General features: G+C 43.6%; 1 protein-coding gene across 7 annotated transcripts; it reads left to right on the forward strand.

Moving 5' to 3' along the window:
• The first annotated feature begins 838 nt into the window (after nt 1-838).
• On the forward strand, nt 839-21570 carry LOC139406944 (serine/threonine-protein phosphatase 4 regulatory subunit 3-like). Of its 7 annotated transcripts, none has more exons than XM_071150131.1 (16): nt 848-1882; nt 2677-2732; nt 2933-3031; nt 3325-3945; nt 5503-5580; nt 8565-8681; nt 8946-9062; nt 12675-12806; nt 13215-13317; nt 13682-13840; nt 14139-14305; nt 14533-14675; nt 15663-15877; nt 16147-16343; nt 16583-16616; nt 20159-21330. In XM_071150131.1, the coding sequence occupies exons 1-16, from the start codon at nt 1732-1734 to the stop codon at nt 20182-20184; spliced, it is 2415 nt and encodes an 804-aa protein (XP_071006232.1). In that variant the 5' UTR covers nt 848-1731; the 3' UTR covers nt 20185-21330. The 7 variants fall into 7 exon arrangements, with proteins under 7 accessions (XP_071006230.1, XP_071006228.1, XP_071006225.1 ...); XM_071150130.1 differs by having other exon boundaries at nt 14139-14308; nt 20159-20489; XM_071150129.1 differs by lacking the exon at nt 16583-16616 and having other exon boundaries at nt 839-1873; nt 20159-21570.
• Nucleotides 21571-23992: the final 2422 nt, after the last annotated feature.

Here is a 23992-nt window from a genome sequence, read left to right on the forward strand (position 1 = left end):
CCGCGGCCCTTGCAGAGCAAGGGGGACAACTACTTCTAGATCTCAGAGCAAGTGACGTCACTGATTGAAACGCTATTTAGCGCACACCGCTAACTAAGCTAGCCGTTTCACATCCGTTACACAATGATCCTGGTGTAGACAGCAGAGGAGTATTTAGAGGGCAAGTTGGTCAGGATGATATCTAAAAGGGCTCCCATGGTTACGGATTTAGGGTTGTACCTAGTAGGTTCCTTGATCATTTGTGTGAGATTGAGGGCATAAGTGTTGGGTGTTAAGCATGTCCCAGTTTAGGTCACTTAACAGTACGAACTCTGAAGATGGATGGGGGCAATCAACTCACATATTTTCATAACTGTATGGTTGGCTAAGGGCTTGTAAGTAAGGATTTCACTGAAGTGTCTACACCTGATGTGTTCGGTGCATGTGACAAACACAATTAGATTTGATTTGAAGTGCATTTAAGACTCACAAATGAATTAAGAGATGGAGGAACATATTTGAATTGGTAAACTACCAGAGGATGAAAAATGGCATTCTCCAGGGAAGCCTGAATCTGAAAATAGTATCTTACAAATAATGTTTAATATTTTCCTATTACTTGCAGGGTATATGTAGTAGTTATGAGTCCTTACCATTAGCTGGATATTTCTTCATATTCTGTATTTTGCACCAAGTGCAGGGCCGCTTACAATTGTTCCAGGGTCGTCATGTTAAAATAAGAATTAGCTCTTAACTGACTTGTCTAGTTAAATAAAACAATGCTTAGGCTCGTCTCATCTTTTGAAAACTGTACTGTTGCTTTAAAATGTGTCAGGCTGCCCTGTTGTTGCTGTGCTGGAAACCCCGTACTTTCTGAAGGGACCCAAGATGGCTGAACGCACACAGGGGGGGTAGTTGGCAATTATCTGTGCAATATGATGGACATTAATGTTAAATAACGTTAGTATGTGAAACGTAACATTGATGGAGTTATACGATTACAGCTGGTTGATCTGCCTAATTTTTGAGTGCAAGAATACCTCGTAAGGAGAGAGACGGGTCTCTCTGCGGCCCAGAGCCAGAACATGGCGGAACACTTGGGAAAGAAATAGCTAGCAGCTAACGGTATTATCAAGAGACACCTAGCTAGCTGATCCGAAACGTCGGGGGCTACATTGGACAACACTGGTTGTAAACGGGCAATAATATAACCGGTGCATAGTATTTATCGCTATTTAACAATTTACTGTTTTCATACGATGTTTAATGTAGCTAGGCAGTTGGCTGACTAGCTAACTTGCCTAGCTAACTTGCTAGCCAGCGATCTAGCCCACTACGGTAGTTACAGTAGCTAGCATACAACAATCATCTCACTGTAGCTGAAGTCTGAGGATATAGCCAGGTGATCTTACCTGAATGTTTACCTTTGAAACATACTCGTCATAATTATTAGTTAGTCTGTGCTGTTTCTGGAGGAGAACGCGAACCTAACTAGCAAGTCGGTTATGTTAAACAGCGCGACTTGATCATGCGTCGTGCATTTCTAGTCTGGCGAAAGACATGTTTTGCGGAAGCCAGCTAAGGTTAGTTATCTGTAGGACGTTACAATTAGCAAACAGCCAAACCCAAGTAATCTAGCTACTTTATTTGAAAGCGAAAGTGGATCTAGTTATCCTCATACAAGGAAGTCGGTAGAGTTGCGGCGCAAGGTAAATACATCGGCGGGGGAAGCGGCCACGACCACCTGCCAAGATGACGGATACCCGCCGCCGAGTCAAAGTTTATACTCTCAACGAGGACAGACAATGGGATGACCGCGGTACGGGACACGTCTCCTCCGGTTATGTGGAGAGGCTGAAAGGCATGTCTCTGCTGGTGCGAGCGGAGAGCGATGGTGAGTCAGGTATAAGTATTGTTGCTACTCTAATACCCTCAACCATTGGTTTAACTCTTTGTTCTGATTATTTCATGAATCATGTTGTTGATAACACCTAACTTGTTAGCAGTAAACAAACTATATCGTTTGTGTGAACTATTATGGTAGTTTTTGTGTACTCTTATTTAGACTGTCAAAAAATGAGCCTTGATATCTAGTGAGTGGGGGGTCCATTAAGCCCATGACATCATAAACAAGGCACTAACCCTAAATCCCCATATTGTGCACTGAAAGACGAAAAAACATAGCTTGACTAGATCATGGAATGTCCCCCATCTATTTCCTCCAGTTGTATTGAGCCATCACGCTGTTGTAAACTTTCTCAGTCCAAGAAGTCTGTCATCGCCTTGCACTTATGCCTTGTTCGAAACAACTGAAGTCTAAAAAAATAGTGATATTCGGGGCGGAAAGTGGGAGCTCTAGAAAAAGGCCGGAGTTCCCGAGTTGGGATTCCAAGTTGGATGACGATTCAAATCAAGTTTTCACAGCGGGAACAAAATTTTTTTCAGAGTTCCCAATTGTTTTGAACGCGCAGAACTGAGATTTCGAGGTCCCAGTTGTTTTGAATGTGGCATTACATAACCACACTGTCCTCACAGCCTCCCAAAGAGGGTTTTGAGATACTCAACTCCCAATTTAGCACCTCTACTGTCCTGTTTATAGCAGTAACCTGCCTCCCCTTTCGAAGTCTTTGTGCAAACTGCGAAACTGCACGTTCGTTGTTAGTGTAATCACATACTGTGTTTTTTCTCATCCCTCAGGTTCCCTACTGCTCGAGTCGAAAATCAACCCAAACACAGCCTACCAGAAACAACAGGTCAGTCACTTGCTTGATGAAGACACTTGAATATAAGCATTATGTGGTCTATGACCTGGTCCATGTTCATTAGGCACCAAATGGAAGAAACTGGGAGGAAATTCCTGGAGCTGGTCACATAAGAAACATCTGTGTTTTCAGACACCGCATGCCCTGATGAACACGTTGCTAGCTTTTTTCCCCTTCTCTTGTCCTTTCAGGACACATTGATAGTGTGGTCGGAGGCTGAGAACTATGACCTGGCCCTCAGCTTCCAGGAGAAGGCCGGCTGCGATGAGATCTGGGAGAAAATCTGTCAGGTTGGTAACCTTATATTCCTGTGTGTATGTTCAGTGTATGTATAAGTTGAAGGTGAATCATGCTCAACTCTGTTTTTTGTCCAGAAGCCCAAAATCCCCTAATAATGAAGGAAAATGGGTTAGCACTCACTTGACAAAGTGACAGCAGATACTTTGATTTCAAAAATCAAAGTATGTTTTAAAAGTAGGATCATGCTTGTTCTTGTTTAACAAATTTCTTCATGCATTGTGTTTTGACTTGTCTCACTGTTCTGTCCCTCATGTTGTGTTGTTATAACTCCGATCTCCAACAGGTCCAGGGCAAGGACCCGTCAGTGGACATCACACAAGAGCTGGTGGACGAGTCGGAGGAGGAGCGCTTTGATGACATGTCCTCCCCAGGCCTCGAACTCCCTCCCTGCGAGCTGGGCCACCTTGAGGAGCTTGCCGAGCTCGTGGCCTCATCCCTCCCCTCCCCCTTACGCCGCGAGAAACTAGCCCTGGCTGTGGAGAACGAGGGCTACATCCGCAAGCTCCTGGAGCTCTTCCGCCAGTGCGAGGACCTGGAAAACGCAGACGGCCTCCACCACCTATACGAGATCGTCAAGGGCATCTTCCTGCTAAACCGCACGGCCCTCTTCGAGGTCATGTTCTCTGAGGAGTGCATCATGGATGTGATTGGCTGCCTGGAGCATGACTCTGCGCTGGATGGGTTGCCGCGGCGACACCGCGACTTCCTCACCAAGACGGCGCGCTTCAAGGAGGTCATCCCTATCGGTGACCCCGAACTGCGGGCCAAGATCCACCAGACGTACCGCGTGCAGTACATCCAGGATATGGTGCTGCCCACGCCGTCGATGTTCGAGGAGAACATGCTCTCTACGTTGCACTCGTTCATCTTCTTCAACAAGGTGGAGATTGTGGGTATGCTGCAGGTGAGGTCGGGGCGTAGGGAGCATAGTAGAATACACATGCAAGTAAGGTTGGGAGGTATCCAGATTTTCATACTGTTCTGTTACCATACTGGGATATACGGGATTACCGTCAGTGTACACAAGGGGCGCTATTTCTTTCCAAAAGTGTTTGTGCATAGCCATCTCTATGGAAACGCAAGAGTGTTTGGTAAGTGAGTTAAGACACAGATGGCACAATGAGCCAGATGTTTCACCGGATGTATAAATCTGAAGCATCGGTTTGGCATTTCCACTCGCCACCAAATATGGTGATGAGAGGAAGCCAAGTGGCCGGAAGTGGGAGAAGATTTGTTTTGTTCGACATTCTGCTCATTTTCTCAATACAGTTTTGTGTTCCCAAAACTAGAATTTGTTAGTTATTAACAGAGTGGACTAAGTTTTTTGTAGACTTTTAAAGTTACATTTTTTTTGCATTGTTTAGATGTGCAAGGGCCAATTGAGTTATTGCACTTGCACACTTCAGAGTAGGCGTTCCCTAACGGAAATATACAAATACATGCAAGAATGCACCAATAGGATCTTGGCTCTGCCCACCACCTTGCTTGTTCTTCCCACTGATTAATTTGCTCCCATTGGAAACAACAGACGTGGTCTGTCTTGGGTTACTTATTTAAAAAAATCTTTGGTTACGTTGCTTGATGGATACGTAGACAGGTTGGTTGTTTTGCAACAAAACTGATGTGTGCGCAACAATGGGGTAAAACAGACTGGGTTGGTTTCAATTGGTTTACATGTTGTCAAAAGTGATCCCAGAAGTGTTCCATATGCACAAATTGCTTTTCTCTCATTTTCTGTTCAACTTTTGTTTAGTGAGCATTTAGTGAGCATTTCTCCTTTGCCTAGATAATACATACACTTGACAGGTGTGGCATATCAACAAGCTGATTAAACAGCATGATCATTACACAGGTGCACCTTGTGCTGGGAAAATAAGGCCACTTTTAATGTGCCGATTTGTCACACAATGCAACAGACGTCTTAAGTTCTGAGGGAGCGTGCATTTGGCATGCTGACTGCAGGAATATCAGCCAGAGCTGTTAACACGATACAGCTACACACTATGTGAAGGTCTGACTGAAACGGAAAATGGTCAAACTGTCATAAAGACTTCTCAAAGGTCCTTTATCATGGCTCTAACCTGGCCAGTCTGTCACCTGCAAGTCAGGGTTGTGTTCAGAAGGCACAAAAAACAACAATGTGTTCGTATTGGACAGGGACAGATAGTACATCCTGTTTTTCAAAATGTTTTCTCCTGTTTTGTGCCTACTGAAACAACCCCAGGGAGTCGGGCATGGTGGGACAGCTAAACAGCAGACCAACTGCCAAAATGCCTGAAATTAAACACTATAGTGCAGTGATGCAAGCGACAGCTAGAAGTTGCCTTCATAGGCACAGCTCTAGGATCAGCTTACCCGTTTCCAACCATAACCGTTTGGGAGTCAAAACAAAGAATTGGCCGTATATCAGTGTCCATCTTTCATGTTCTCTTCTTTTTTTCCTTTCCCCTCCCTCGCTCAGGACGACGAGAAGTTCCTGACGGACCTCTTTGCACAGCTCACAGATGAGGCTACCGACGATGACAAGAGACATGAACTGGTACGCCAACTGACAGCAGCGCAGGCACAAATGTTTTTTTTTTACACCTGACGAATATCCCCACCTTCCTTACACAATGTAGTCTTTCTCCCCGGCTGATTTTTCTGGGCTAACAATGGTAAGAAATAATACAAAATACTGCAAAGTTTCCTAAGGCCGAGAAGTGTTTTATTAGACCTATGGTTCTAGGGATGTAACGATTCCCTCGGTCCTCAGTTCCAATGTTTAAGATCCAATGCATCGGTCTGCGGGAGCCCAATCCCATCCAAATGTGAAGCATGCATCGGTCAGAAAACCCATTCAAACATTAAGAATGTGCACACCGCAGAGTGCGTGAGACAGCTGCTCACCCCAACGAGAGGCCTATCCCTGTTCTAGGCTATTTGTACATCTGCGGGGCACCTTCAGAATTGCTGCTTGTAAAATGGCTTTTGCATTGTCAAATCATGGGTTTTTGTTATTTGAGTGACAACCAACGTAATTTGCTGAGTCATTGTTACCTTTGCCAAATGCACTGTAGAAAATAGTTTTTTTACCAGTGTTGTGTAGCCTACCGGAGTGGATACAACTCACATCCAACTGCTGATTGGGGTTTTCAATCATTTAGATTGTTCAGGTTTGCCATAAGATGTTGATTTGCTTTAAACAGTGTATTTGGTCCTTTTTACCCGAACAGGGTAGGACATCAATGATTTTTGTGAGCTGTGCATGGTCACATTCATTGGTCAGAGTGGGATAAAAGACAGGGTAAAATCCAAAGTTGCATTTGATTAATTAGTTACATTTCTGAAGATAAATATGGACATAGTACTAGCTCTCAAAATGTTTAATCTGTAGGAATGTTCAGTTAATCAAGTAGGTGATGATGATTTCAGAAGAAAACTATGGGGGGACAAAAGCCTAAATTGCCCCCACCCCAGGGGTGGTAGCTGCTCAGCCTGCCCTATGGCTCAGCTCAGGTGCCTACACACAGACACTGAGGGCCACGCAGCTTAAGCTGAAAGTACACTACAGACTTTGTCCCCGATTTTAGCTGTCCCAGACAAGTTTTTGAGATCGGAGACAAATTACCCATGTTGTTGCCAACTTGAGACTCTCGGTCGTCACTGACACTTATTTAATGTGATCGGGTCAGAGACGCAATCTGAGGGCTACCGATCCTGTCTTTAAGCAGTCCCAGACGTCCCGATGTTTTCAAACCTGTTTGATTTCAAACCTGTTTGATTTCAAACTTTGCTTCTACACCTGCATTGCTTGCTGTTTGGGGTTTTAGGCTGGGTTTCTGTACATCACTTTGAGATATCAGCTGATGGAAGAAGGGCTTTATGAATAAATTTGATTTGATTTTATCGGCACAATCTGCAATACTCTTGGGTTACGCATCTCGCACTTCAAATTTTTGGCAATGGTGATCAGCAATAGCCACTTAGAGCTCACCAGAGAAGAAGCCAGTGGGGAGATGTTTCGCTTCACCCAGAATGTGTTTACTCAAGCATGACACCAAGTATGCCTTTGTCAGTAATGTAAAGTACTTAAGTAAAAAATACTTTAAAGTACTAAAGTAGATTTTTGGGGTATCTGTACATTACTAATTATATTTTGGACTACTTTTACTTCACTACATTATTGAAAAAATATATTGTACTTTTTACTACATACATTTTCCTTGACACCCAAAAGTACTTGTTACATTTTGAATGCTTAGCAGGACAGGAAAATGGTCAAATTCACACTTATCAACTGAACATCCCCGGTCATCACTATTGCCTCTGATCTGGTGGACTCACTAAACACACGCATTGTTTGTAAATTATGTCTGAATACTGGAGTGTGCCCCTGGCTATACTTGTCTTCTAGTTTTCTTAATATAAGGAATTTTAATTATTTATACTTAATACTTAAGTATATTTTAGCAATTACACTTACTTTTGATACTTAAGTATATTTTAAACCAAATACTTTTAATCAAGTAGAATTTTACTATGTGACTTTTATTTGAGTCATTTTCTATTAAGTTACCTATATATATATATATATATATAGTGTTATTCAATTCAAAATGTTGGCTACAAACTTTTGAGGCTGCTTTGAGCCGCCACTCGTTAACGTAGCTACAAATCTAATCACATGTCATTGTGTTCGTGAGACAGTGTGGCGGTATGGCGAATCCTCACGACTAAGTGAAGAATCTTGTCGTGTGTGTGACACCCCCGTCTGCATCTAGATGCGTATCGAATCGTTCATGAAAGGAGAGTTGCACATCCTTAATGCTTCCTGGTCCTGGGAATCCAAAGGGGATGCAGCACGTGTTTGTTTTTTCCCCTTCCACGCACACACTTCGTTCAAATGATCAACTCATCTTTAAGCCTTTAGTGAAGGGGTGTCAAACGCATTCCATGGAGTGTTTGCAGGTTTTCCCTTGTACTTGATCAATCATTTAAGGTGATTGATTTGTTAGGAACTCCCCGTCACCTGGCTGTCTAGGTCTTAATTGGGCACGAATTGAAAGGAAATAACAAAAACCAGCAGACACTCGATGGAATGTGTTTGACACCCCTGCTTAAGTTCAATCAGCTGTGTTCGTGCTAGGGCGAAAACAAAAAACTGGGCTTGGAGACACTGCATTAGACAATTAAAAGAAACGCACATAGCAAATGAGACATGCAAATGAAATAATTGAGGATGATGCCAAAAAGTCTTACTTAGGATAGTCCTATTTTTAATTTTATTTAACCTTTTTATTTAACTAGGCAAGTCAGTTAAGGAATTCTTATTTACAATGGCCAAACCCGGACGACACTGGGCCAATTGTGCACCGCCCTTTGGGACTCCCAATCACGGCCGGTTGTGATACAGCCTGGATTGGAACCAGGGTGTCTGTAGTGACGCCTCTAGCACTGAGATGCAGTGCCATAGACCGCTGCACCACTCGGGAGCCCAGTTAGTTAGCCAAAGACTAACACAAAGCATTGTTTTCCCCGCAGGTAAACTTCCTAAAGGAGTTCTGCGCCTTCTCACAAACGTTACAACCTCAAAACAGAGACACCTTCTTCAAGACTCTGTCAAACATGGGAATTCTCCCTGCACTAGAGGTTATACTGGTGAGTGCCCACACACACACAAGCCCTAGCCCACAAGCACAAGCCCTAGCCCCAACCTGTGTAAATTCCACCTAGCCTATTTGAGGGCAAGGTGGACCTTATTGCTTATACCAATTACCTACACAGTTATTTAAGGTCTACATGGATGGAATATTGTACTCAATCTCACTGCTTTGTATTCCTTAGCTGTCATTTCCGATGTTATTCTCCTCTGTTCTGATTGTTCATATTGGATTCCGTTGTGAATATTGTGTGTGCCGTCAGGGGATGGATGATGTGCAGGTGCGCGGCGCAGCCACCGATATCTTCTCCTATCTGGTGGAGTACAACCCCTCTATGGTACGAGAGTTTATCATGCAGGAGTCCCAGCAGAACGACGATGTGAGTACAGCTCTTTTACCTGCACACCTCCCTCATGCAGTAGGACAACAGAGATAGGAATCTGAGTTTTAGACTATGGACGTGGGACATATATCTAATGCAACAAAACAAACAGACTTCTGTAGGCTACAGACAGACACATTTTGGCAGGTGAGATGTCTTTTTCACCAGCAACGTTGGTTGGTGATCCTGGCTCCACAGTGTGAGCATTTCACAGTCAAGTATGATCACATTTTGTAAAATGAATGCTACAGGAGCTGTTTTCAAAGTATTTTGATGGTGAGTGCAGTTTTTTGTTTCATAGCTGGTAAATTAATCTCCGTCAAAGAACTACGAATCCTATATAGCCTGTCCCATCTCACACTGCAATCTCACAGGCACAAACGAGCATTTTACCATGGTAACCTCGCGCACTTAAAGGGCAAGGTGAACATTTTTGTCTCGTCTTTGATATTTTGGTTCAAAGGAACAAAAAATGTAACTAAATACTATACCACATTTACTTATTACTTGAAATGCATGTTATTGTTTTTGATACATTACAGAGCATGCTCATCAGTTATGTTGGTTTAATTATAGTGAGATATTTTAAAATATATATATTTAAAAAAAAATAAAAAAAAATCTGAGTGTCTGGTAGATTTTTATATCTACCTGCCACAGTGGCTAATGAAACAAAAAGTACATTTTAGGCCCTGAATGTAAATGCTGCTTGTGTGTGCTAAAGCACATAATACATTTACAGTATTCATCTAGGCCTACATTAAAATGTATGTAAACATGCAATCAGTATTTATTATAAAGTTAAGTGAATTTAAGTTAATATTTCAGTGTTCTGATCAGCGATCTACCTCCATTCCCGACGTGTTCATATCTCTGAGGTCCTACCGTATGGTAATTTAAGCAGTTTCTAACGAACATCTTGCTTCTGCCCTTTGAGGCGTTGCAGTCTGACTGTATGTCGCCAAGCCTGTGTCATGAGGAGCGGAGAGTGACAGGGCTTAATGTAGGTGCCACAATACTTTATTTTTCCATAGGAAAACACAAAGCAGACTAAAAAAATATATATATAACTGCTTGATGTCAAATGTAATGTAAATATAAATAAACACATGTGATTCTGAGTGACAACCTAAGGCTTCTTATTTCCAACATTAGGATTGTTTTCCTCTGAAATATTGTCTGCTTCATGTTTTGTTTCCTTGCCAAGAAACCTTTTTGAGTATCGCAAAACTGGTACCAGGTCCTAGAACAGTGGGGCTCTGAGTGATTGACAGAACAATCACATGACCATCTGAGAAAATAACTTAATTTTTAATATTTTATAAACACGAAAGGACCTGGGCTCAGTCCTAAACTTAACCCCAACCTTGGATAGTTAGTGGTCTTGTTTTGTGGCTTCATTGTATTCTTTAATCAATGTTTCATTCAGATCTTAGTGCACGATTGTCACAAAGGTGTCAGGAATATTTCTGCCATTGAAATCTTTGGGAGGGCCATCTTAGCATTTCAGTTAACAAGTGTGCCTTGTTAACAGTACATTTGTGGAATTTCTTTCCTTAATCGTTTGAGCCAATCAGTTGTTGTGACATGGTATACAGAAGACAGCCCTATTTGGTAAAAGACCAAGTCCATATTATGGCAAGAACAGCTCAAATAAGCAAAGCGAAACTTTGCTTTAAGACATGAAGGACAGGGACAATTGGCTTAGCGTTGTCCGGGATATCCTTGTCTCATCGCGCACCAGCGACTCCCGTGGCGGGCCGGGCGCAGTGCGCGCTAACCAAGGTTGCACGGTGAATCTTCCAACACATTGGTGCGGCTGGCTTCCGGGTTGGATGCGCGCTGTGTTAAGAAGCAGTGCGGCTAGGTTGGGTTGTGTGTCAGGAGGACGCATGACTTTCAACCTTCGTCTCTCCCGAGCCCGTACGGGAGTTGTGGCGATGAGACAAGATAGTAGCTACTAACAATTGGATACCACGAAATTGGGGAGAAAAAGGGGTAAAAAAAAAAAAGGACATGAAGGACAGTCAATCCTGAAAATGTCAAGCACACTCGCAAAAACCATCAAGCACTATGATGGAACTGGCTATGATGAAACCATCAAGCACTATGATGAAACTGATGAAAGCCACCATTGTGTATGATGCAGGCAGCTCATCATGCCACAACGAAACCAGATGTCATTGTTTTCGTTTTGAAATATTTTTCATTTGGCTTTTTTTTGCTAACAAAAAGAATACATAGACAAACACAAACGACTTAATGTTTACATACATTCATCTAATTGTTGTTTGTCTAGACAATTTTTTTTTCTTCCAAAATATTTAAATGATAAAACATTTGATTCTTTCATTCTCTTAAAGTTGGATCAATTGACTTCTAGTATTTATGTAATGACTTATTCAATACAAGTGACAAAAATAATATTGTAATATTGTACAACCCCGATATGCCTTGCCTTGGAAGTATGCTGACAGATGGATGAAAAGCACACTTGCATTGTAAAACTTCTGACAGCCAGCTTTCTAACTCTGCCCTTAACTTTTGGACTGGCTCAAATAGGATTCCCTCGACATTGCTCTGATGTCCAAAAGCTTTCAGGGCAACATTTTGTGAAACAGTATAAAACTTAAGTTGCATATATTTGAAAAAGTCTACATTGGTCAGTCCAAAATTGCTTTTTAATTCTGTCATGGAAATAATTGTATTGCCTATTACTGGTTCGTTTACGGTTTGTTTCTATGCCTTTAGTTTTCCATATGGGCCAATTTGTCTGTGAATTCTGAAAAGCTATCCAAATATATTTCCAAAGGGGGTGTTTTTAGGGAGTGATATTGGTTCTTGTAGAATCCATTTAATTTTCTAAACTGTAAAGTTGTTCATGTTCTTAGCTCCATCCTTTGAAACCAGACACGTGAAAAGATTCTGGGGATGAGCATGCGTATCTTCAATATGTACCCATTGTTCCTCTTTAGTGCATTTAACAATATGACGCAAGTAAATAAAAAAAAAAGCCTTGCTTGGTGAAAAGATACAATTCCAAATCTGGAAGGTTAAAACCACCTTTAAATTTAAGGACATGTAAAACTTTCCTATGAATTCTCTTATGGCAGAGTATATTTTTTTTAAAGAATGTTTTCGGTGGGGTAATTGGTACTACTGAAAATAAGTATTAACTTTGGGAGCCATGCCATTCTAGGGGTTTGTTCCGCATGTATGTTTTATGGGGATTATTCCATTTAATTATATCTGATTTCAATGTTTTTAATGAGACTGATGGCAATTTTGTATTTTTACCTTTTGACGTCTCACACAGATGTTAGGCCTCATGAACAGTCTTCACTTAGAGTCTAGCTAAGAGGTTTTGAGGTTTAAAGTACCATATTCATTCAGTTTGAAATTCTGGACATAAGCTAGCATGCTCTTCAAACCGGCCAGCCAGGTAAACTACCAAGCAACAAAGGGTAGTCCACAATATTTCATGGCATCCGGGGCGTCTTCCTACAAGTCGCCTATGTGTTTTGAATGCTAGTGGCGAATTTGCTTCTAGACTCTGATCTTCAGCCAGTTTTACATTTCCCCCACCAATGGTCCCTTGGTGTCTCCCAGGACATCCTGCTGATCAACCTGATCATCGAGCACATGATCTGTGACTCGGACCCGGAGCTGGGCGGCGCCGTACAGCTGATGGGTCTGCTACGCACCCTGGTGGATCCTGAAAACATGATGGCCACCGCCAATGTGAGTAGAGTGGCTCGCTTCTGACCTTTTTCCTTACCCCTTTCACCCTGATAACATGCTGGTCATGGCCAATGTAAGTCTTACAATGCCCTCTCACCCCCCCTGAGAGAGTGGCTGGAATTTGAATCGACCCTTAGCTCCTAGTCCTTGGGCAGGATCTAAATCCCACCAGGCATACTTCCTAGAGGCTCCGCTACTGTTTTGTGACTTCACTTAGGCACCACACCTAGGGCTTCGCACAGAGATTTCGCTGCATTCCATCATTTGAAACTAAGGAGATCACTTGGTAGAGTGTAAACCAAACCCAACTTACTCTCTAGGCACTTCCTTCAGGTCATGTGTGTTTTGGTGAAACCCTTTTCACTTGGAGTGTTAGCATCTCATGGTTTGACTCTCCTCCTCCTGCAGAAAACGGAGAAGACAGAGTTCCTGAGCTTCTTCTACAAGCACTGCATGCATGTCCTCTCTGCTCCTCTACTGGCCAACACCACGGATGACAAGCCCAGTAGAGGTGTGTCCCCTGTGTGTGTGCAGAGAAACAATGTTTTACCTGCATCCAAATGAACCAGAAATACACTATAAGATATATGTGTGTGTGTGTGCCCTGTTATTGTCAGGATGACTGGCACACTCACTTAAAGTTCTATATACAGTATCTGATGCGACCATGTACAATTTAGCGTTCTGTCACACGTACGCGCATGCATGCACACCCGAGATGAGCCACCATATGTCAGTGCTCTGAGTGAATGAATGACCTCTTACACAAGTATACACACACACACACACCATATGAGCCACTGTATGTCTGTGTGAGTGCTTCATGTTTGTTATGAACACCCACATCGTTAACCACCTCCCTGTATCCCCTCCAGATGACTTCCAGACGTCTCAGCTGCTGGCGCTGATCCTGGAGCTGCTGACGTTCTGTGTGGAGCACCACACCTACCACATCAAGAACTACATCATCAACAAGGACATCCTCCGTAGGGTCCTGGTGCTCACTGCCTCACAGCACGCCTTCCTGGCCCTCTGTGAGTCCTCTATACACACACACACACAACATAACGTTCAGCTCGCCAATAACCCGTCACTATATCCTCACCAAGCCTGTGTTTTATCTTTCTGCATCACCACCACACTCTAGACCTTTAAAACACCTGTCCTTTTCTCTTTCTATTCCAATATCTCACACACACTTGCTGAGTCTCTCTCTGTGCTGACACTCAGGAGAGAACTGTAACGTCTGCACACTGTACGAGTTGGTTGGAACATTGTTTCTGTATCAACTTGATCACAGTGAGAAGGTGAATGTGTGTCAAACTCCTCCAGGCGCGCTGCGCTTCATGAGGCGGATCATCGGACTGAAGGACGAGTTCTACAACCGCTACATCATGAAGAACTTCCTGTTTGAGCCGGTGGTCAAGGCCTTCCTCAACAACGGCGCCCGCTACAATCTCATGAATTCAGCCATCATCGAGATGTTTGAATATGTCCGCGTGGTGAGCATTTCTTCGCTTCCAATGTCTCCTGTGTTTGTGTTTGAACTTTTATTGTAAAAAAAAATTATATCACGAAAGAAAGTATAAATGGTAACCTACTCCTAGCGGCCTTACTTTTGACAATATCACCTCTGCTTAGACAGAACAAAACCTAAGCTGAGCAAGAATGGTATGGTCTTTCTCTCTCTCCTCTTTCCTCCTCTATACGCTACCGTTCTCCCCAGGAGGATGTGAAGTCCCTGACGGCCCACATAGTGGAGAACTACTGGAAGTCCCTGGAGGATGTGGACTACGTGCAGACCTTTAAAGGACTGAAGCTGCGCTATGAACAGCAGAGGGAGAGGCAGGACAACCCCAAACTGGACAGGTTCATATATTGTTTTTGTGTTTATTGTCATGTGTTCATTGTTTTTACAATGTGCTGCAAAATGAATTGCACCTCTGGGATAAGAAAGACCACTCTAAGACTGAGGGGGAAGGGTGATGGGATCAAATCATATCACATTTATTTATATAGCCCTTTGTACATCAGCTGATATCTCAAAGTGCTGTACAGAATCCCAGCCTAAAACCCCAAACAGCAAGCAATGCAGGTGTAGAAGCACGGTGGCTAGGAAAAACTCCCTAGAAAGGCCTAAACCTAGAGAGGAACCAGACTATGTGGGGTGGCCAGTCCTCTTCTGGCTGTGCCGGGTGGAGATTATAACAGAACATGGCCAAGATGTTCAAATGTTCATAAATTACCAGCATGGTCAAATAATAATAATCACAAGCAGAACAGTTGAAACTGGAGCAGCAGCACGGCCAGGTGGACTGGGGACAGCAAGGAGTCATCATGTCAGGGAGTCCTGAGGCATGGTCCTAGGGCTCAGGTCCTCCGAGAGAGAGAGAGAATTAGAGAGAGCATACTTAAATTCACACAGGACACCGGATAGGACAGGAGAAGTACTCCAGATATAACAAACTGACCCTAGCCCCCCGACACATAAACTACTGCAGCATAAATACTGGAGGCTGAGACAGGAGGAGTCAGGAGATGGCTGGATGGATAGATGAAATACATATTCTGCTAGTGATGTTTGGGGTTGGTAGTGGGCGTTCTGGCTGTAGTTTTGAAATGGCTGCCATTAGCTACAGAATGAGTGGGTTGTTGTCTTTGGCTTTAAACGATTCCAATTGGCTAGTGATACGGTCTTCTTTTGGCTCGACTCAAGCTGATTGGCTTTATGAATGATTGTCCATTTTTTACCTTTGGAATCCACGGGCTTCTATCAATTTGCTATCCCTCATTTGTCTGTAACTAAACTCTGCAGTCATGCTCAAGTTGAACTGTTTGCCAACTCTCCTTACACAGCATGCGGTCGATCCTGAGGAACCACCGGTTCCGGCGTGATGCGCGAACGCTGGACGACGATGAGGAGATGTGGTTCAACGCGGACGAGGAAGAGCTTGAGGACTGCGAGGCGGTGGTGCCCCCCTCGGACAGCAAGATCACCAAAGCGAGCGGTGGCGCCGGCGAGAATGAAGACCTCATGGACCCCATCAGCAAGTTCATGGAAAGGAAGAAACGTAGGTCGCAGGGAAAGAATGCATGAATTACTGACAGAACTGGGTCAAATGCATATGTGAAGTGCTGTTTTTTAAGGGGAGTTTAGATGCACTTGTTTTGGTTTGGAATTTGTACTTTTTTTTCGGTGCTCCGGGGAAATTAAATGAAGTGCAGTTGAGGGTTGCTGATATACTCTGTACTGAGAAGAAAATAAGTTGTCTTGCGTCTTTAGAAAAAAGTAAAACTGACAGTCCACAACTGTCTGGATCTTTGTCTTTCTGTCGAACAGTGAAAGACTCCGATGACAAGGAAGTCCTGGGCAAGTCCAGTAGTCTGTCAGGCCGCCAGAGCCCCAGCTTCAAACTCTCCTTCTCCGGCTCCACCACCAAGACCAGCCTGTCCAGCCCGCCCGCATCGCTGCGCCCCGGCTCACCTGGGTCAGGGGCCAAGGGCTCGCCCCCGACAGCAGCCACAGTCACCACAAAGGTGGGTAGAATCACCAGACTAGTCTCCACGGGGACCTGGGAAGTGTTCATTAGGGCACAACAGAAAACATTTCAAATGTAAAATTGTTATTGGACAGTTCAAGTTTGTCTGTTTTCTTCATTCTGTGCCTAAGAATGGAATGATTGTTTGGGGGTCGGAGTTTAGTTCTTACAAAAACACAGGGATCGTTTACCCAAAGTATAAAATTGACACATTTTGTTTCCTTACCTTGAAATCAGTCCGGAGAAGGACAGACTGCAATCCACACTTCGGGTTTGTTTGCCGAACCACTGCTAACAACCATTCACTTTTAACATTTGCAAGTGAAAAACCATTAGAAGTCAATTTACCCCAATCGCACGCTCCCTCTGAACTTGAGACATCTGTGACATTGTGTTATGTAACAATTCTACTGCCCGATGTTTGTCTATGGAGATTGCATGGATGTGTGCTCGATTTTATACATCTGCCAGCAACAGTTGTGGCTGAAATATCCAAATCCGCTAATTTGAAGGGATGTCCACATGTATGTGGACAGTGCATTCGGAAAGTATTCAGACCCCTTGACTTTTAAACATTTTGTTACGTTACAGCCTTATTCTAAAATGGATTAAAACAAATGTATCATCAATTGACACACTACCCCATAATGACAAAGCAAAAACAGTTTTGCTTAAAAAAAAAAAATGTATTTACATAATTATTCAGACCCTTAAAATTCAGACTTAAAATTGAGCTCAGGTGAATCCTGTTTCCATTGATCATCCTTGAGATGATCAATTGATTGGACATGATTTGGAAAGGCACACACCTGTCTATATAAGGTCCCCCTGTTGACAGTCCATGTCAAAGCACTGCAGCACTCCACCAATCAGGCCTTTATGATAGAGTGGCCAGACTGAAGCCACTCAGTAAAAGGCACATGACAGCCCGCTTGGAATTTGCCAAAAGGCAACTAAAGACTCTCAGACAATGAGAAATTAGATTCTCTGGTCTGATGAAACCAAGATTGAACTCTTTGGTCTGCGTCACGACTGGAGGAAACCTGGCACCTTCTCTACGGTGAAGCATGGTGGTGGCAGGATCATGCTGTGGGGATGTTTTTCAGCGGCAGGGACTGGGAGAGTAGTTAGGATCGAGGGATAGATGAACAGAGAAAAATACAGAGTGAAGAATAGAGATCCTTGATGGAAACCTGCTCCAGAGCACTCAGGACCTCCGACTGGGGCGAAGGTTCACCTTCCAACAGGACAACAACCCTAAGCAACCCTAAGCACAAGATAACTCAGGACTGGCTTCGGGGCAAGTCTCTGAACGCTCTTGAATGGCCCGGACTTGAACCTGATCGAACATCTCTGGAGAGACCTGAAAATAGCTGTGCAGCGACGCTCCCCATCCAACCCGACAGAGCTTGAGAGGATCTGCAGAGAAGAATGGAAGAAACTCCCCAAATACAAATGTGCCAATCTTGTAGCGTCGTACTCAAGAAGACCTGGTTGTCTGCTTTCCAACAGACACTGGAAGACAAATTCACCTTTCAGCAGGACAATAACCTAAAACACAAGGCCAAATATACACAAGTTGCTTACCAAGATGACATCAAATGTTCCTAGTGGCCTAGTTACAGTTTTGACTGAGCATAGATTTTCAAGCCGATTTAAGACTTAAACATTTTCAATTCAGGTTGTAACACAAAAAAATTTGGAATAAGTAAATGGGTATGAATACTTTCTGAAGGCCCTGTGTGTGTATATACTGTGTGTGTGTTTATATTTTAACTCAGCAAAAATAGAAACGTCCCTTTTTCAGGACCCTGTCAATCAAAGATAATTTGTAAAAATTGCAAATAACTTTACAGAGCTTCATTATAAGGCGTTTAAACACTGTTTCCCATGCTTGTTCAATGAACCATAAACAATTAATGAACATGCACCTGTGGAACGGTTGTTAAGACACTAACAGCTTACAGACGGTAGGCAATTAAGGTCACATTTATTAAAACTTAGGACACTAAAGAGGCCTTTCTACTGATTGAAAAACACCAAAAGAAGATGCCCAGGGTCCCTGCTCATCTGCGTGAACGTGCCTTAGGCATGCTGCAAGGAGGCATGAGGACTGCAGATGTGGCCAGGGCAATAGATTGTAATGTCTGTACTGAGACGCCTAAGACAGTGCTACAGGGAGACAGGATGGACAGCTGATCGCCCTCGCAGTGGCAGACCACGTGTAACAACACCTGCAAAGGATCGATACATCCGAACATCACACCGGCGGGACAGGTACAGGATGGCAACAACAACTGCCCGAGTTACACCAGGAACGCACAATCCCTCCATCAGTGCTCAAACTGTCCACAATAGGCTGAGAGAGGCTGGACTGAGGGCTTGTAGACTTGTTGTAAGGCAGGTCCTCACCAGACATCACTGGCAACAACGTTGCCTATGGGCACAAACCCACCATCGCTGGACCAGACAGGACTGGCAAAAGGTGGTCTTTACTGACGAGTCGCGGTTTTGTCTCACCAGGGGTGATGGTTGGATTTGCGTTTATCGTCGAAGGAATGAGCGTTACACCAAGGCCTGTACTCTGGAGCGGGATCGATTTTTGGAGGTGAAGGGTCTGTCATGGTCTGGGGTGGTGTGTCACAGCATCATCGGACTAAGCTTGTTGTCATTTCAGGCAATCTCAACGCTGTGCGTTACAGTGAAAACCTCCTCCCTCATGTCGTACCCTTCCTGTAGGCTCATCCTGACATGACCCTCTAGCACGACAATGCCACCAGCCATACTGCTCGTTCTGTGCGTCATTTTCTGCAATGGAATGTCAGTGTTCTGCCATGGCCAGCGAAGAGCCCGGATCTCAATCCCATTGAGCATGTCTTGGACCTGTTGGATCGGAGGGTGAGAGCTAGGGCCATTCCCCCCAGAAATGTCCGGGAACTTGCAGGTGCCTTGGTGGAAAAGTGGGGTAACATCTCACAGCAAGAACTGGCATATCTTATGCAGTCCATGAGGAGGAGATGCACTGCCGTACTTAATCCAGCTGGTGGCCACACCAGATACTGACTGTTACTTTTGATTTGACCACCCCTTTGTTCAGGGACACATTATTCCATTTATGTTAGTCACATGTCTGTGGAACGTATTCAGTTTGTCTGTTTTTGAATCATGTTATGTTCATACAAATATTTACACATGTTAAGTTTGCTGAGAATAAATGCAGTTGACAGTGAGAGGACGTTTCTTTTTTTGCTGAGTTATATGTATGTATGTAGGTGGGTGGGTGTGTGTTTACACATACACTACCGTACAAAGTTTCGGGTCACTTAGAAATGTCCTTGTTTTTGAAAGTAAAGCAAAAAAAAAAATCCATAAAAACAACATTGATCATAAATACAGTGTAGACATCGTTAATGTTATAAATTACTATTCTGATCAATTTGACATTATTTTAATGGACAAACAAATAGCTTTACTTTAACAAACAAGGACATTTCTAAGTGAACCCAAACTTCTGAACGTGTGTGTGTGTGTGTGTGTGTGTGTGTGTGTGTGTGTGTGTGTGTGTGTGTGTGTGTGTAGGTTTTCACTCAAGGATTTCAATGGCTGAAAAGTCCTTGAAGTCCTCTTAAGGGGCTGATTCTGATGGGAATCAGACATCAGTTTGGGGGCTCTGAGATAGTAGCTTTCAGGCCTTAAGTTTTAGACCTCTGTTATGGTAAAGAGTTAAGTAGTTATTTTCTGTAATAAATATAATCAAGATCAGATCTGAATACATGAATGACCTCGCCCCCACTTTCTCTTGCTCTTTCTCAGGTGGGGCTGGTGGACTACCCCGATGACGACGAAGAAGACGAAGAGGAGGTGGGTAGCGAGAGTAAAGAAGAGACTCCGCCCTTGTCCAAGAAGTCCAAGCTTAGCTCCTAATAAAAATACATTGTTAATGACTGCTTTCCACCGATCCCACGATAGACCCTGTGTGAGGATGGAACAAACTCTGCTCAAACTGTTAAAACGAATACACGAACCCCCCCTTGGTTTTCAATGGGTGCTTCTGTTAAGGAGCGGACTATGGATGGAAACGCGTCTCCTCCAACTAATCCCAATATACAAGTGCCAATTGGGAGGCCGCAGAGCTACGAACGAACGAACGGAAAAGAGAAAGGCGGAGATGGAAGACTATTACCGATAGCGGCGTCAGATAAGAGGCAGACTGACGATTTGTAATCCAACAAAGCTAAAATACAGCGGGAAATGACCACATGAACACACACATTCATCCACACACAGACTTAAACCCCAAAGAGCTTGCGTGCTCGGACCATGACCCCCAAACCCCCCCCACTCAGGGAAGGACATCACAGCCCCCCCCCCCCTCCCCCAATGGGGCCGACCAATCAAGATGCAGAACCACTCACCCCCTACGCTGACTTCTCCACCCACTTCTGTTCATTTCTCTCTTCTCCCTCCACTACTCCCCCCCCTTTCTCATTTTTTTGGTTCGTTTTTAAGGTTATTTTTTTTTTAAGATGTTAGTTTCTAGGACCAGACGGGAGACTGCAGACCAACGGCGAAATCGCTGTCGTTGTTTTTCATTTTGATGATGTCATCAGTGCTGTCGTCGTTGCTCAGCGGAAGTTCTTCCTCTCAATAGAGAAAAGCCAGCTGTTAATTTTTTTCTCCCTTTTTAATCACTCTCTCTCTTCTGTTTTTGTAAATGACAACAAAGAGACCTGCCTTTTACATGTTCAGGAACTTCTGTCTCACTTGAACAGGTTTTTAAAGACCGCAGTCGTTTGAGCTAGTTTTACCCTTTTTTTGCCCTTTGAAACTGCAGATTTTTTGGACAAAATAATTTGTAATCCTGTCTTGATTAAAGATTGAGTGGAATTAGATGTGATCAATTTTATCATATCTTCACTTTTTTTTGAGTTTTGTTTTCCATTGTTCAGAAATATTTGGGACCATTAAAAATGATCTTTGCTGTATGATGTCCAACTACCTTTTGTGAGACTGAGATTGTGTTCTCTGCACTGCTATGTTGCAGTAGCCTAGTCCCAGATCTGTTTGTGCTGTCTTGTCAACTCCTATGGTGGCGTGACCATGACCATCAGAATCGGCAAGACTTTTCACTTTACACTTTTCATTTTTTGGGATGTTGAAAGGTGTAGTAGAATATTTTATTGTGAATGTGAAGTTTTTATAATTCATAAACCCATTTTTAGCAATTTTGTAATGGTTTGACTTGATAATGAGGTCACTTATCTTTTTACAAGGGTGAACCTCAGTTGTTGTATGTCTGCACTGTCTCCACCAGGTGGTGCTCTCGTATCACACAATACATGGAAAAGAGAAGAATTGTGGCTATATAGTCCTGTAAGGTCTTGAGGTGCACCGTTTGTCCGTTCCGTTTTCTTTCTGCACCGGTTTTCTTTCTTTATAACTTATCTTAAGGTTCAGAATTCTACCAAAGTTTGTCATCACTAAAGTTCTACCAAAGCTCAACATTTTTTTATATTTTCAATTTTGCAGGGAGTCTATGGGTGAGTTTAATGCTATAAATTCTATTCATCCCCAAGGGGAAATTATTGATGGTATCTACACTTAAAAAAAAAAAATGTTTTTATTTAAATGGTAAAACCAAGGATAGACCTGTGACTGACCATTTATATTTATGCTACACATCGATTAGTCATGTCTCTATCCCCATTTCTATCTGTGCCTCGGCAGGTGCTGGAAGAATTCCCAAAAGCAAACAGCGACATGGGGTCACCTTAGCGCAGGTCGTATTATCCCACCTCATCACTTCAATAGCAGTCGGCTATCAAACCTCTGCTATTAATTAAAACCATCTGATTTAAACGCATCTGATCCCCAGAGGCTCAGTGGGCCCTATTCACTTATTCACGCTGCCTATTTAAAACTCCATTCACTACAAAGCCTTTTACAGACTTTGGAGTGAATGGACTTTTCAAAATTACCCCCCCCCCCCCACCAATGCTATGTCTATTCTCCAGCATGATGGTGTCAGTGTTTGTGAGTGACTGTGTGTTCTCCCTCGACTCCCTACCGGACTGGAGCGAGAGGGGCAGTCTGGTAGTAGCCAGGAGATGCCAGGTCTACTCGTCCGAAAGGCATGCCATCCCAACGCAAGGTTTTTGCCAAGACTCTTGCCCCCTTGCGTTGCCCGCCTGTGTGTCTGCCAGCCTGAAGGCATCCCCACTGGCGGAACTGCTAGCGTGCCGTGGACTTCCTGGCGTGGCACTGAATACCCTCTTTGACAGCTCTTTTGATTGGCACGACACCCATCTTCTCCTGCCTTGCTGCCTCCAGTTTCGTAGGCTGGGATAGTCTGACTGATCAGGAGCTGTTCGATAGTTTGACGTGTCAAGGATGAACAAGAACAGGAATGCATGTAACCCACAACACAACATACCTGGTTCACTTGTACACTGTCTCCTAGGCCCTTTAGACCAGTGCTTTTCCTCTAATTTCCAGGTGGGCCCCCAAAGCAACATCCAGGCCCTCGTCTGGCATCACAATTATCAATTGTAGCCAAAGTCTTTCAGGCAGGGGAAAACCGGTGTACACTTATTGTCAGATCATCATCCTGTATCCAAACTACCCGAGCAGTGGTCCACAAACTTTTGGTAATGTAGCGTATCCTCATAATTCCCTTGCCAATAGGTTTGAAAACGTGGTCTCAAGGGTCCCTGCTGAGGGAAATGTAAGCAAATGTTACTGTCATTTGGTTGAGGTGAAACTAGATGAACATACAAAATGTTATTATGACAGTGGTAATTTGTGTTTGTAAATTAGTAGGAATTGAGCATCATATACAGGCAGGTGTTCAAATGAGGGGGGGGGGGATTCTGGGATTTAAATAATTTTGTCATGAACAAAAATTATAAGGTGAATTCAAGGATTTTATATGAGTGATTTTCTACCCCTGGTATACAGGTTGAGAGTTAGGCTAATTCAATATTACTTGATCCAAGATGGCGTAGCAGTCGGACGTGTGTCTTGTCCTGTCCCGTGTAAATATTGTTTTCCTTGTTTTTTTTCTCCCCGGTTATATTTCGTATACATTTTAATTTCCATCTATATTCCATCTACGGACTCAATATACTCTCCGCCTCACCCAATGTGATACAGATCTGCTATTTTTGAACCAGAATCCCCCATCAGAAGCTAGCCAGCTAACTAGCTAGTAGTCAGTTAGCCACTGCTAGCGGTCTTCACCGTCAACTCGGACACCAGCCAGCCTCAGCTCGGTCAATACCTGCCAGTCTGCACAGCGCGATATCAACCCAGAGCATATCGGACTGCTTTTTCTCTACCACATCTCCGAATTCCTACCGCAAGCTCTGAACCTTTACACTGGATCATTGCAACTAGTGGCTACTCCTGACTAACGTCTCTGTCCCAAAGCAAGCACCAGCTAGCCTCGAGCTAGGCCTATCTCCCAGCTAGCCGAAGAGGTTCACCAGCTAATTCTTGGGCTACAATACCTCTTTTACCTATTGGCCTGGACCCTTTACTGCCGATCCATCATGACTGGTTTGTTGACGTAATCGTCCGAGGGGGTTTCAACAGGCTCTTCCGTTGTGACGTCGCCGAAGGCACATCTGCTAGCCCCGGCCCGCTAGC

This window comes from Oncorhynchus clarkii, chromosome 4 (assembly GCF_045791955.1).
Source record: "Oncorhynchus clarkii lewisi isolate Uvic-CL-2024 chromosome 4, UVic_Ocla_1.0, whole genome shotgun sequence".
Classification (NCBI taxonomy): Eukaryota; Metazoa; Chordata; class Actinopteri; order Salmoniformes; family Salmonidae; genus Oncorhynchus; species Oncorhynchus clarkii.

Bases quoted from the DNA above. Each gene is read 5' to 3' on its own strand.
- LOC139406944 (XM_071150124.1), top strand. From the start codon at position 1,732: ATGACGGATACCCGCCGCCGAGTCAAAGTTTATACTCTCAACGAGGAC. The intron at 3,946-5,502 runs GTGAGGTCGGGG...TCCCTCGCTCAG, and splicing joins AGATTGTGGGTATGCTGCAG to GACGACGAGAAGTTCCTGAC. The intron at 8,682-8,945 runs GTGAGTGCCCAC...GTGTGCCGTCAG, and splicing joins CTGCACTAGAGGTTATACTG to GGGATGGATGATGTGCAGGT.